This window comes from Amblyraja radiata, chromosome 21 (genome assembly GCF_010909765.2).
Source record: "Amblyraja radiata isolate CabotCenter1 chromosome 21, sAmbRad1.1.pri, whole genome shotgun sequence".
Taxonomy (NCBI): Eukaryota; Metazoa; Chordata; class Chondrichthyes; order Rajiformes; family Rajidae; genus Amblyraja; species Amblyraja radiata.
This window is the reverse complement of record NC_045976.1, coordinates 29,175,429-29,190,336: the sequence shown is the minus strand read 5'-3', so window position 1 is coordinate 29,190,336 and position 14,908 is coordinate 29,175,429. Positions and strand designations below refer to the sequence as shown.

Genomic DNA, 14,908 nt, shown 5'->3' with positions numbered 1-14,908 from the left:
TTTTTTAAATGTGAATGTCTCATAGCAACACATTTGTGGGTCAGCAGTATTTTGTACCAACCCCCACAATTTCAAATAATTGTAAATTGAACTTCTTAAACAAGGAAAACAATTTTTATTTACATCATTTTGTGTGGCTGTCAAGGTGGCTGTGTTGACTGTAATTATGAGACTGCCGGGCAGTATCACTGTGAATGGCGGTGGCTGTGTGTTTTAATGCAAGTGTGAAAAGGAGAGTAAATTTAAAGAGACAATGTGAGAACCATCAGGGTTTCATCCAAGAACCAATTTAAAGGCAAGGTTCCATCAATTACAGTATTTTAATTGAAAATCTTACTCTTAATATTCTTCCTAATTAGGCTTTTTGTGTTCCCTCTTGAACCTTGTGTCTCCCAGAGCCTCTGGGGAGGTTCTGGAGATACAATAATCCAATCTTGAGGCAAATAACCATCTTTAAAACTTAAAAACACATTTTAATACGGACATTCACCACAGTGTACACATTCCTCACTGATGGAAGGCGAAATAAAGTTCAAGTCCCTTCCTTTTGTTCTTCCTCGGTCGGGGGCCTCAAGCCCCCCGTTCAAACTCCGTTCAATGGTGAACTCCTCTTGGTCTCCAGGCCTATAGTGCTGCACAAATCACTGCACCACATGCATCTATTTATTCCCTTTTCACATGGTTCATGCAGCTGGATATTAACTTGCCGACATGGAAAGAGATGCAGTGAGCATTCAATAGTTCAGACTTCTGGGTGAATTAAGGGGCTGCTTGATGGGCTGAGGGTAATCGAGATTGTCTGATTGTCATTCTTTTGGAAGAACTGATGGAAGTTCTTATGGAAAAGCTGATGAATTGACTACGGGATGAGCTGGTGGGCTCGAGGATTGCTGGATGAGTGTTCTAGAAACATAGAAAATAGGTGCAGGAGGAGGCCATTTGGCCCTTCGAGCCAGCACCGCCATTCATTGTGATCATGGCTGATCAGCCCCAATCGATAACACGTGCCTGCCTTCTCCCCATATCCCTTGATTCCACTAGCCCCTAGAGATCTATCTAACTCTCTCTTAAATCCACCCAGTGATTTGGCCTCCACTGCTCTCTGTGGCAGGGAATTCCACAAATTCACAACTCTCTGGGTGAAAAAGTTTTTCTCTCACCTCAGTCTTAAATGGCCTCCCCTTTGTTCTAAGACTGTGGCCCCTGGTTCTGGACTCGCCCAACATTGGGAACATTTTTCCTGTATCTAGCTTGTTCAGTCCTTTTATTCATTTATATGTTTCTATAAGATCCCCTTGCATCTAACAAGAGTGTTTTATTGTCATGTAGAACAATTTCCTGCATCTAGCTTGTCCCAGATAGAACAATTAAATTCTTACTTTCAGCAGCACAACAAAATCTGTAAACATAGTACACTGTAGACAATATGATAAGATTCCCCCTCATCCTTCTAAACTCCAGTGAATACAAGCCTAGTCTTTTAAATATTTCCTCATATGACAGTTCTGTTAGGTTATTTGATGGTTAGGACAGGTTTAGAGGGGTATGGGCCAAATGCAGGCATGTGGGACTAGTGTAGATGGGACATGTTGGCCAGCGTGGGCAAGTTGAGCTGAAGGGCCTGCTTCTAAGCTGTGAGACTCTATGACTAGGTGATCTGTTGAGGCTGGTGGTATGCCATGAGGAACAATGGGCATGGACCTTTGTAAACCACCACCTGGTTGAGTCTCCTTGAGTCACCATCGGCATTGATAACATCAGTCAGGGGTTGATGATCTGCAAAAAACAAGTTGGTCTCATTCTTGTTCTCTCATGCGATACAGGCAGCAGATCTGAACTGCCTGTGTTTGCCCTCTTGGCTGTCTTGTCAAATTACGCTGGAGATTAGAGTCACCCCTGAAACAAACAGTGCCTTGTGATCCACAGGGGAAAAAATAAAATCTAAATGCAGAACAATGGATGGTTTAAATCAAAGAAAATGATACAAAGAGGCCATTAGAGCAATACCGATCTAGGAAACTGACAGCAGATTTTACAATGCATTTAAACCTCTCCCATTTTTATGAGATGCATTCCTGGAATATGTAGGAAGTTTATTGTAACCTAGTGCCCTAGTGGTTTAAGGGCGGCATGGTGGTGCTGCGGTAAAGTTGCTGCCTTACAGTGGGTGCTGTCTGTACGGAGTTCGTAGGTTCTCTCCATGACTGAATGGGTGTTCTCCGAGATCTTCGGTTTCCTCCCACACTCCAAAGACATACAGGTTTGTAGGCTTGGTATAAGTGTAAATTGTCCCTAGTGTGTGTAGGATGGTGTTAGTGTGCGGGGATCGCTGGTCAAAGCGGACGCGGTGGGCCAAAGGGCCTGTTTCCGCGCTGTATCTCTGTAAGAAATAAAAGCAAGGATAAGCCATCTAAGTTCACACCACCATCAGTAAGATTATTGTTGATCCTGCACCTCAACACCTTATTCCCACATTCTCTCCATTATCCTTCATCCTTTTCGTATTTGAAAAAAATATCTCTCCTTTCAAGGACTCGACTTCCACCATCTCACGCGATCAAGAATTCCAAGATTCCCAGCCCTTGAGTGAAGAAACTGCTCCTTGTCTCATTACTAAATATCATTACCCATATTCTGAGACTTTGGCCCTCGTTCTAGATCACCAGACCAGCAGCAATCTCCACCCACGAGTCCAATCTAAACAGAGATAGACACAAAATGCTGGAGTAACTCAGTGGGTCAGGCAGCATCTCTGGAGAAAAGGAATAGGTGACGTTGCAGGTCGGAAGCCTTCTTCAGACTGCGTTCTGACACTTCTTCTTCTTCTTCTCCTTCTTGCGTATGGCGTGCACAGCCTAAAGTTGTAGGACAACTTGTTCTATTTGATCTTATTTGACTGTGCACACCGGGTTGATTGCATTTGTCGAAACAGGGCGGACCACGTGAAGGTTGCAATCTCCCACCCCGCGTTCTGACACCAAAGAGCAAAATGTCCAACGTAGATACAATAATAAATATATCGCCATTTGCATTAGTTTTGTGCAGTTAACAAATCACAATTTCACACAATGTACATAAGACGGCAGTTATTTGACAAATACTCTGCAGTTCGGTGCAGGAGATCTTGTCGACGAGTATTCTGGACCCACTGTTGAAATCTGAAATTACAGGAGATATCATTTAGGATTAACTAATAAGAAAAAAGATGATCATAACTACATGCCTGAACAATGGATGATATATCACTTAAATGCAATTGTTTTCAGTTGTGTGGAGAGACCTGTATATTGAAGATGCTTTTTGCCTCTAATATGTCAATTTACCTTAAATGTAGAAGAGCTTATTAAAATCTTCTTACAAAGACCATTAAGTATTTTCTTTCTATCCTCTTTTGGACCCAAGGCATAGCAGAGCTGCCAACTCTCACGAAGAGGTAAGGGAGGGAGAGAGGGAAGGGAGGGAGAGAGGGAAAGGAGGGAGATCGAGAGAAGAGAGGGAGAGAGAGAGAGATCGAGAGAAGAGAGGGAGAGGGAGAGAGAGATCGAGAGAAGGGGGGAGAGAGAGATCAAGAGAAGAGAGGGAGAGGGAGAACGGGAAAAGGGGGGAGAGGGAGAAGGGGGGAGAGGGAGAAGGGGAAAAGGGGGGAGCGGGAGAAGGGGGGAGAGGGAGAAGGGGGGAGAGGGAGAAGGGGGGAGAGGGAGAAGGGGAGAATGGGGAGCGGGAGAAGGGGGACAGGGGGGAGAGGGAGAAGGGGGAGACGGAGAAGGGGGGAGAGGGAGAAGGGGGGAGAGGGAGAAGGGGAAAAGGGGGGAGAGGGAGAAGGGGGGAGAGGGAGAAGGGGGGAGAGGGAGAAGGGGGAGAGGGAGTGGAATGATAGCACATTATAACGCGCAGCCGTCCCATTCCGACCAAAGATTATAGAGCAGAGCTCCTCTCGTACCTTTGATTGCGGCCACCGCCGCCGAACCCCCCGGCCCACCATTGCACCCAAAGATGCTAGAGCAGAGTTTTATAATCTTTGATTGCACCCTTCTTCACGGCGGGCTTGTGATCTTTGCTTGTGATGTCTCGACAATTCGAGGGACATAACGGGTAACAGCCGCCGCGTTCTCGGACTTGAATCTGAGCTCGAAAAATCTCCTGGTCACTGGGCCCAATGTGTCCCGCGGGCCATATTTTGGAGACCAATCCCTTACAAGAACAAAACCAAAAACGTACAGAAGTGTTAAAATTGTCTTTATTATAGTGGTAAGTAAAGATCTATTAAAAATAAGTCTAATAACTTTCTAATGTACCGACAAACCTAGTTTCCCAATGGCCATTGATGGGAAAACAGAAAATAACATTTTCACCACAGAATATCGACAAAAAATAATAGTAATATTTTCTTACCTTTCTTTTTTATCGGGGAACCTAAAGAATGACAGGTCTGGTCATTTAGATTTACGATTAGAGCAATTGATAGCGGAGCAGTGATGTGAAGATTTACATGAGGATGCCATGACAGTATGGGGGAAGCCCAAAAAAATGCTCAATAAAATGGCGTCGACAATCACACACGTGATACTACGCGTTTTTCGAGGAGTGGTCTATCTTGCTCCTCTATAATCTTTGTGCAGGAGGGTTTGTTTTGAAAGCGGTTATCGCTGTTGGTGGAGTGGCAAGCAGCAGCCGCTATGAGGGCGGGCAGGGTGAGGGAGGAGGTGGAGTCGCCGCCACTGCTGCTGTGCGGGCCCGTCATTCGCTCCGACCCTCCGTCACCCCGCACTACAGCCGTCGCCGCCGCTGACCAGAAACGTCACTTATTCCTTTTCTCCAGAGATGCTGCCTGACCCACTGAGTTATACCAGTTTTTTGTGTCTATCTTCGGTATACACCAGTATCTGCAGTGTCAAGCCAGGCAAAATGACCGGGCTTTTAGGTTGCCCGGCGGGACTTTAGGTGGCCATTGGCACCCAGGTAGCCGTTATTTTTGAGCCCTGCAGTGACTTTTCCTGTGAAATGGTGTTGAAGTCATCGCTCATTTCACTGTGATTGCCACTTTCTTGCTCCTGACAAGACTTTTTTTTCCAGAGTAGATTAAGGTGCAGGCTTACTCTGAGAAGGGAGAGCCCTGGCACCCAGCTCATCTACACTAAAGTAATTGAACACATTTTAACTAGCTTAATTAAATCAAATAGAAAGCTTTACTTCAATGTGAAGCTGCAATTTCATTTGCAATCTAGTGTATTGCATTTGTTGCTCATGTTGTTGCCTCAACAGATTTAGTGACTGTTTAGCTAAAGACTGCTGTTATCTTCACAAGAGTGACCCCAGGTGTCATGTCATTGTCACTTTATTTCTCCATTCCTCTCCCACTTTGTATAGTATCCAATATTACTATTATGCCGTTGAAGCTCAAGAAACAGCACCTCACCTTCCATTTAGATCTTCCCCTCTGATTAGCACTGCTGTGTGAGTTGCGTCCTCCTAAAACTAACCCTTTTTATCCCAAGTCTGTGAGCACATGTATTTGGATGTGGATCTTGTCAGAACATTGGACGCACTGTCATTTATTTATCCATTGCAATAAATAACTTGAGCTACTTTTTTATATCTATGTGGGTTGATGTACTTCAATTGATAAATTTCTCTTTGGACGAAAGCCAGGCAGTTTAAAAAAGTTAGCTCTGCATTTGGAGGGCCAAATCAATATGCGAGAGTTACAACTAAATGTACGCCAGAATTGGATTTCATCCAGTGATTTGTAATTTGCTGTGTTTACTGTGGTGAGCACAATATTTAATTTTCTGTTTTAGAAATTCATTTGAAAATAATTTGTCTTCTAAAACCTTGCTTACACATGATTTGTACAACTGAAGCAGGCCTTTCAATTCAACATGAAAGGAGCTATCCAATTTCATTCTCTGCTCTTATTCAGTGCACTTGCCATTATCTTGATCTCTGCCTGTATAACATGGTGTTTACTTTGGTCTTGTTTAGCCAAAACCAAAGTATCGCTAAGGACATCAATTTTCCATCTTGCACCTGTAATTTCATTGCTTCATGTGAGAATATGCTTAACATTAGAAATGAACACTGCAACCCATGCACATTGGATTATAATACTCATTTATACTCATTATTGCCCAATACTGATTGATTTTTCCTTCTTTCACTCTATTAATTTCTCTTCGAACTGCAACTGGCCTCCCTTCAAGCTTACAGCTGTAACCTGCTTTATCACTACTCAAAGGTAGACACAAAATGCTGGAGTAACTCAGCGGATGAGGCAGCACCTCTGGAGAAAAGAAATGGGCAATGTTTTGGGTTGACACCCTTCTTCAGACTGATGTCAAGGGAGGGGGCGGGACAAATATAGAATGTAGGTGGAGACTGCAAGACTAGTGGGAGAACTGGGAAGGGTAAGGGGTAGGAGAGAGAATTATCTGAAGTTAGAGAAGTCAATGTTCATACCACTGGGGTGCAAACTACCCAAGCGAAATATGAGGTGCTATTCCTCCAATTTGTGCTGGGCCTCACTCTGACAATGGAGGAGGCCCAGGACAGAAAGGTCAGATTGGGAATGGGAGGGGGAGTTGAAGTGCTGAGGCACCGTGAGATCAGGTAGGTTAAGACGAACTGAGCGGAGGTGTTCAGCGAAACGATTGCCGAGCCTGCGCTTGGTCTCGCCGATGTAGAGAAGTTGACAACCAGAACAGAGGATACAATAGATGAGGTTGGAGGAGCTGCAAGTGAACCTCTGCCTCACCTGGAAAGACTGGGTCCTTGGATAGAGTCGAGGGGGGAGGTAAAGGGACAGGTGTTGCATCTCCTGCGGTTGCAGGGGCAAGTACCTGGGGAGGGGATAGTTTGCTACCCTATACATTCTTAGACCATCATGTGTTTGTTAGATTAGACAGTCACAAAGTGATAGAAATACTTTCATATTAAAATTATAGTTTTTCATTATATCTCTCAAATCTATTTTTCTTTCCTTTTTCTGAAATTATTTGACATAGAGTTGACAATTGAACCAGGATACCTCTGGTTCAAGTGTTGCTTATACTCATTAACAATTCTTCATTATGGTTGTTAGAGTAGATCGCCTCTCACTTTATACCCAGTGACCAACTTCTTTTTGTGGACTGTGTTGAAACATCACTGAAGTTTTTTAGGGAAACAAATGATGAATTGATTGTGTTCACATAATCTTCTGGGGAAAAGAAAGTAAATGTTGAATGTGCTCTAGACCAATTTATAAAATTAAACACTTGTCGCATTCCAAAATAACAACAGCTCAAATAATAATGTAAAGTAGAAACTTGCTAATTAGCTTCGGCATTGCATTTTCAAACAATTCTTACCTGAAGAAAGCTCTTTTAAAAATATTCATTTAACTTGATATGTACCATGTCATGGGCTATCTTAATCAAATGCATATAATAATAGCAACTTGACAATGTATATGTTTTGACATGTTGTGCCATGATTAAGTATTCTCTTGCCTTAAAGTAAAATTGGTTTAATTCAAGATCTTATCTCACTTTTGCTGATATTTGAGGATGGCATATTGGTATTCTAGTAGAAAACAATATAAATATAATGAAGGAAACAAGCTCCCTTGATTTTGGTATTTATTTATTGCCATAGAGTTTTATCATGTTGTGCTTGTTTCCAATAGTTCTCCTGCAAGTACAATGTTTATGTTGAAGTATGATTTTCTGTTGTGATTGGAAGGAAGCAGTGATGATTATCACATCCCCTTTTAGAGATACAGCATGGAAACAGGTCCTTTGGCCCACTGAGTCCGTGCCGACCAATGATCACCTGTACACTAGTTCTATCCTATAAACTCGGGAGAATTTTACAGAAGTCAATTAACCTACAAACCTGCACGTGTTTGGAATGTGGGAGGAAACCGGAGCACCCGGAGAAAACCCACGCGGTCACAGGGAGAATGTGCAAAACTCCATGACTGTTCTGTATTGATTCTGGACTACCACTTAATAATGTGTGGAGGGGTTTGTGACTGGGAAATAAGGAATAGCAAATATTAAAAATTCACAAGGAATTCTCATTCTGTGCTTCATTGTAAAAAATACAAATATTCATCAAGTGTGTCAGCTGAGGCAGCTGTTCACTCTTTTTCTTCAAAGCCATTGATTAATTGTGTAAGAAAGACACAAAAAGCTAGTAGCTCATCGGGTCAAGCAGCATCTCTGGAGAAAAGGTGACGTTTCGGGTTGAGACCCTTCATTGTGTTAGTTTGTCGTTGGTCAGAAAATCACTTTTGGACCTAATATACAAGTGATATGTCCAGACATATGCCCAAGACTACTACCTTGGAATAATGAACTTGGGGATGTGTTTAATGCCCCTGTTGCAAATATTTATTTTGTTAAATAACACCAGGTTTTGAATAATTCACTGGTGTCAGTACAGTTTTGGAATATGTACTTTCTAGGAGAAAAAAAAGTTGCTTACTCGTTATTTTTTCTCCTTTCAGGTGGCTATCATGCTGTGAAAATTGGTGATTTATTCAATGCACGATACCATGTAATTAGAAAGCTGGGATGGGGACATTTCTCTACAGTGTGGCTGTGTTGGGACATTCAGTAAGTAAACATTTTGTAAATAAAGATGCAATTGTTGTCAACTTCTATGACGTTTCCTATTTTCATAATTGAAAGGAAATAAACCTATATCCACTTCCTTTTCACATCCATTTCACAAAAGATCCATTACTATCTACAAACACAGAACTACTAGAAAATGTTGGAAGTATTGTGTCTCTGGAGGGAGAAGCAGTTATGGTTCATAGGAACTTGGGAAAATTTAGAAAACATGAATATTTTAAGCTGTGACGATGCTTCACCACTTCCCTGTGTATTGTCTGTGTTAGGTTCGAGCTCAAGAGAAAATGGATGATGCGGATCAATATCAACAGAGGGCGATGAAGGCTGGTTACTGACTAATCTATCAAGATAAAGTTAAAACAGTCAAAAACAAATAATGCTGTAATTGGTATCAGTTATTTCAGGTTTGCAGCAGCTGCTGTGTGTTACATATCACAGTTCCAGCATTCTTGGATAGGTTGAGTGAGTGGGCAGGTGCATGGCAGATGCAGTATAATGTGGATAAATGTGAGGTTATCCACTTTGGTGGCAAGAACAGGAAGACAGATTATTATCTGAATGGTGGCAGATTAGGAAAAGGGGAGGTGCAATGAGACCTGGGTGTGCTTATACATCAGTCACTGAAAGTACGCATGCAGGTACAGCAGGCAGTGAAGAAAGCTAATGGCATGTTGGCTTTCATTGCGAGTGGATTTGAGTTTAGGAGCAAGGAGGTCCTACTGCAGTTATACAGGGTCCCGGTAAGACCGCACCTGGAGTACTGTGTGCCATTTTGGTCTCCTAATTTGAGGAAGGACATTATTGCTATTGAAGTGCAGCGTTGGTCACCAACTTGATTCCTGGGACGGCGGGGCTGACATATGATGAAAGAATGGGTTGGCTGGGCTTGTATTCACTGGAATTAAGGATGAGAGGGGATCTTATAGAAACATGTCCAGAACCAGGGGTCACAGTTTAAGAATAAGGGGTAGGCCATTTAGGACTGAGATGAGGAAACATTTCTTCACCCAGAGAATTATGAATCTGTGGAATTCTCTGCCACAGAAAGCAGTGGAGGTCAATTCACTGGATGTTTTCAAGAGAGAGTTAGATTTAGCTCTTAGTGTTAAAGGAATCAAGGGTTATGGGGGAAAAGCAGGAATGGGGTACTGATTTTAGATGACCAGCCATGATACAATACAATACAATTTATTTGTCATTTGAACCCCATTAAGGTTCAAACGAAATGTGGTTTCTGCAGTCGTACACACAAGAAAGAACCAAGACACAACACTATTTACACAAACATCCATCACAGCGCATCTCCTCCTCGCTGTGATGGAAGGCAAAGACTTATCTCTCCCCTGCACTTCCCATTCCCCTCCCGATGTCAGAGTCAAAGTCAAAGCCCCCGGCGGGCGATGGCAATTGTCCCGCGGCCATTTACGCCGCGCCGGGTGATGCAAGGCCACGCTCCGGGTCTTGTTGTTGGAGCCCCCGGCGAGCGCTAGCAAAGTCCCGCAGCCATTCCAAGCCGCGCCGGGCAGTGATGTAAGGCCCCGCTCCAGGTAATCTTCAACCCCACAACTCGGGCGGGTGAAGTCGCCGTTGCGGAAGCCCCGAAAAGCGGTCTCCCAGCAGGGACCCGCGGGCTCCCGGTGTTCCTGTCTGCCAGACCTGCGGTAAGCCTCCGAATCCCCGGGGTCGGGTCGCAGCAGCGCGCCACCACCGCTCCTCCCGCTCCGAACTCGGCCAGCTCCATGATGGTGAGTAGGTCCGCAGCTCCGTGACTGGAGCCCCAGGTCGTTCCTGCTGGAGGCCGCTCCACGGTGCTAGGCCCCAACGACAACGGGGCCCGACAGAGAAAAGGTCGGGTTCTCCGTGCAGGGGATAGATTTTTAAAAGTTTCCCCCACCCCCCGCCCCCCCACACACATACCCACACATACACAAAAAAAATTAATAAAAACTACATTCAAACGAGACAAAAAATAATAAAAAGACAGACGGACTGCAGAGGCCGCTGCGACGTGAGTCGCGCCGCCCATATTGAATGACGGTGCTGGCTCGAAGGGCCTAATGACCTTCTCCTGCAACTATCTTTCAATGTTTCTATGTTTCTTTGGTTGTTTCATTTTTCTCAATTGATCATCTGTTTACACCTCCAAGAGACTGATTAGCTGCAATTAACATACCATCACCACCTCCTATCAGCTGACACCAATCTGTGCCATCCATTTTTACGTCCATTTTTTCCTGGCCTTAATGTGATCACAGACATTATGGTTGATTCCCACAGTCTACTCTTTTTACTACAATTTAATGCATACCTACTTTCTGAACTCCTGTGGTTCTGACAATAGGCAATTGACCTGCAACATTAACTTAGTTTCTCTTTCCACAAATGCTGCCTGATGTGCTGAGTACTTTTCGGTTGTACTATTTCCATCTTCAGTTAGAAGCTCTCATTGGATCCTGACTATCCTAGAAACCAAGACAAATTTCATTTTTTGTTATCTTCTGAGATTTAAGTATCGCTGGCAAAGCCAGCATTTATTGTCCAATTCTAACTGCGCTTGAGAACATGGTCATGAGCTGCCTTCTTTAATCACTGAAGTCCTTCTGGTGAAGATACTACTCCAGTTCGCCGAATAGTAGAATCTTTCCAAGATTGATAACAAGAAGCAATGAAGTACCAGCAATACTACCATAAATAAGATTAACGTGTGACTTGGAAGGGAGCTAGAAGATGATGGTGTTCCCATATCCCTGCTGACCTTGTCCTTCTCTATGATTGGGTCACAGATTGGGAGATGCCGCAAAGAGTACATAGAACTTAAAAAGTACAGCACAGGAACTAGTCCTCCGGTCCATAATATCTATGCCAAATTAATTTGTCTCATCTGCTTACACTTGATCCATTCCCCTCCAATCCCTACATATCCAGGTGCCCATCTAAAAGCCTCTGTCACACCACTATTGTGTTTGCCCAAGCAATGGGTTCCACGCACCCACCACTCTCTATGTAAAAAAAACTTGCCCCGCACATCTCCTTTAATCTTTTCTCCTCTCGCCTTAGCTATACTTTCTAGTCTTTGACAATTCCACCTTGGAGGCTAAAGGTTCTGACTGTCTCCTTTATCTATTCCCCTCATAATTTTATACACAGTAAACTGTTTATAACAGATTTTGGTTATAGCGGACGGACCTATCAATGCCCCGACTTCTGACACTATCCCTGGCTCGCAAAGTTCACCAGCGAGCCCTTCTTCATCCACCGCACGGTCCAGATGACGCAGCTGTGTTGTAGCCCCTGCGGACAACGTTTTCTTCAGGCTATGTCACTGACGGGATGTGTTTGGTCAGAGAATATAGATGCAAGGTACTTGTTTAGTTCCTCGCCTACATCCTCTGATTCCAAAGATAAGTTCCCTCCTTTATCCTTGAGCAGTCTTTGCATTGCGCTGGTTACCCTCTTGTTTTTAATGTAGTTGGATTTTGAGCTGGTACATACAGCACCCAATGTGAAGAGAATGCTTTGTTCTGGAAGGTGTTCTGAAATGTTTTGATGTCATACTCATCTAGCCAAGCGGAGAATATTCCATCATGCTTTTGACATGCCACAACTGGTGGAAAGCCTTGGGGAGTCAGAAAGGTGAATCACTCACCACAGGGATACCTAGCCTCTGACCTACTCTTGTAGCCATATTATTTAAGAGGCTTATCATTTGAGTTACTGATCAATTGTGCCACCTGGAGCTATTGATGATAGGGGACTATGCAATGGTAATGTCATGGGTAGGTGGTTAGACAGTCTTTTAGAGATGGTCATTGCCTTGCACTTCTATGATATGAATCTTATATCCCATTTCTCAGTTCATAGTTAAATCTAGATCTTGCTGCATGCAGGACAAGACTCTGACTAGTTTGAAGAAGGGTCTCGATCCGAAACATCACCCATTCCTTCTCTCCAGAGATGCTGCCTGTCCCGTGGAGTTACTCCAACATTTTGGGTCTATCTTCCATTAAATAGATTCCCAAACTCAACCTCTCTTCATTGGAGAAACCTTTCATCCTATGAACCAACTTGGGGTATTCTATGGTACTTTGGTACTTTATTTTCACATGTACCGAGGTACAGTGAAATTCATCTTTTGCATACAGTTCAGTAAAAGCATTACTATACATAAACACAATATTGGTTAAGTACAAGTGTATAGGAGTAGTACTCTGAGAGTATACAAGAGTCTCTATTTTTTGCTGCCCTTTTTCGTGATTCGTCCAAGTTGATAAAAATGTAGATTTCTTAACTTGGCAATATAGGCCTGTTGTCCTGGCCAATTGAGGTTGTTGGTTTCCTCCACTTCTCAGTGCCACTGCAGGCCGTGTCTGATTCGCTCGCTCGGCAACTTGGAGTGATGCCTGATCCAATCAAGGACCTACTGCAGCTGTATTGCTGCAGGGCCTACAGTGGCCTACTCCACGGATGAACCATCGTCCCTCGTCTCATCCGGCCACAGTTCAGTCTTCATGCCCCAGGGGCATCTACCGCAGCTGACCTCGTAGCAGCCACAGTGCAGTGGGAATGGGCTATAGGTAGGGAGATACAAATCATAACATTTGTTTGGATAAGGGAAGGTGTAGAGGGGTAAGGCCTTATGGAGGTAAATTGGACTGATATAGATCGGAATCACAATTGGCGAAGAGGAAGAGGACCATATGGACCTGTTTCTGTGCTGTACATTCCTGATTCTATGAAGTGACAGGAATCGACCAATGTGTGGATATTAGCTGGAGAAGATTTTGCTCAGATTTTAATTCTGATCACTGCAATCAGACTTAGATAGATGATGGTGTTGTCAACATACATATTAAAGCTGATATTCTGCATCTAAATATCATCACCAATGAGAATAATGAGCAGGAGGGAGTAAAGTTTGGACTTGGGGTTGTCTCTGCATATTTCGACCAACCTCTGTAGTCATGAAGACCCTTGCAAGACTTGTGCTGGCCCAGCTGACATCTTTTTTAAATTTCAAAATAGACTTTATTCGAGAAATAAATATATACAATACATGATCCTTACAAAACTCCATCCGCCATTCTCGGAGGCTGTACATACATACAATGCAGTTTCCCCAAATCACAATTTTTTTACCCCACACCCTTGCCACTCATGTGGCCCACTGGCGTGGAATCCCTTCCCATATTTTGAGGGGCGTCTCCACCACACCCTGCCCCCTATGTCCAGCAGCGGAAGGACCCTAGACTGTGGTCCTCCCCCATTGAGCCTTGGCGTTGGCTGCACCGAGCTTCAGTGCGTCCCTCAGCACGTACTCCTGCCGTCTGCAGCGGGCCAGTCGGCAACGTTCCCCGACGGACAGCTGAAAAATACCACAAACCCCCTGCAGTTTGCATACCGGGCCAATAGATCAGTGAGGCAATCAACCTAGGCCTGCACTTCATCCTCCAGCACCTGGACCGCCAAGGGACCTATGCAAGGATTTTGTTTATGGATTTTAGCTCTGCATTCAACACCATTGTACCAGAGCTACTACACTCCAAACTCCCCCAGTTGACTGTGCCTGAATCCCCCTGTCAGTGGATCACCAACTTACTGACAGACAGGAAGCAGCATGTGCGGTTGGGAAAGCACATCTCGGACCCGCAGTCACTCAGCATAGGAGCACCGCAAGGCTGCGTACTAACCCCTCTCCTTTACTATCTCTACGCCAACGACTGCACCTCCACAGACTTCTCTGTCAAGCTTCTCAAGTTTGCGGTCGACACAACCCTGATTGGACTGATGCAGGATGGGGAAGAATCTGTCCACAGACAGGAAGTGACACAGCTGGCGTCGTGGTGCCATCACAACAACCTGGAGCTCAATGCTCTTAAGACAGTGGAGTTGATAGTAGACTTTAGGAGAGCTCCCCCATCTATCAACAACACCACAGTCACATCTGTGGAGTCTTTTAAGTTCCTTGGAACCATCATCTCCAAGGACCTTAAATGGGGGGCCACCATCGACTCCACAGTCATAAAGGCCCAACAGAGGATGTACTTCCGGCAGCAGCTGAGGAAATACAATCTGCCACAGGCAATGATGGTCCAATTCTATGCTGCCATCGTAGAGTCTGTCCTCACCTTCTCCATCATGGTCTGGTTTGGCTCAGCCATCAAGCACGACATCCGGATGCTGCAGCGAATCGTTCGATCATCTGAGAAAAGGTTATTAGCTTCAACCTTACCCCCATTGACGAGCTGTACACTGCAAGGACCAGGAAGCGAGCGGGTCAGATCATCTCTGAC

General features: G+C 44.3%; 1 protein-coding gene across 6 annotated transcripts in view; it reads left to right on the top strand.

The window, feature by feature from the left end:
• srpk2 (SRSF protein kinase 2) overlaps positions 1 to 14,908 on the top strand; it is a 144,871-nt gene that overhangs the window by 79,689 nt on the left and 50,274 nt on the right. For all 6 annotated transcript variants that reach the window (XM_033039899.1, XM_033039898.1, XM_033039902.1 and 3 more), the window contains one exon: positions 8,489 to 8,597. In XM_033039899.1, the coding sequence (XP_032895790.1) occupies positions 8,489 to 8,597 (109 nt within the window). The remainder of the gene's footprint in view (positions 1 to 8,488; positions 8,598 to 14,908) is intronic.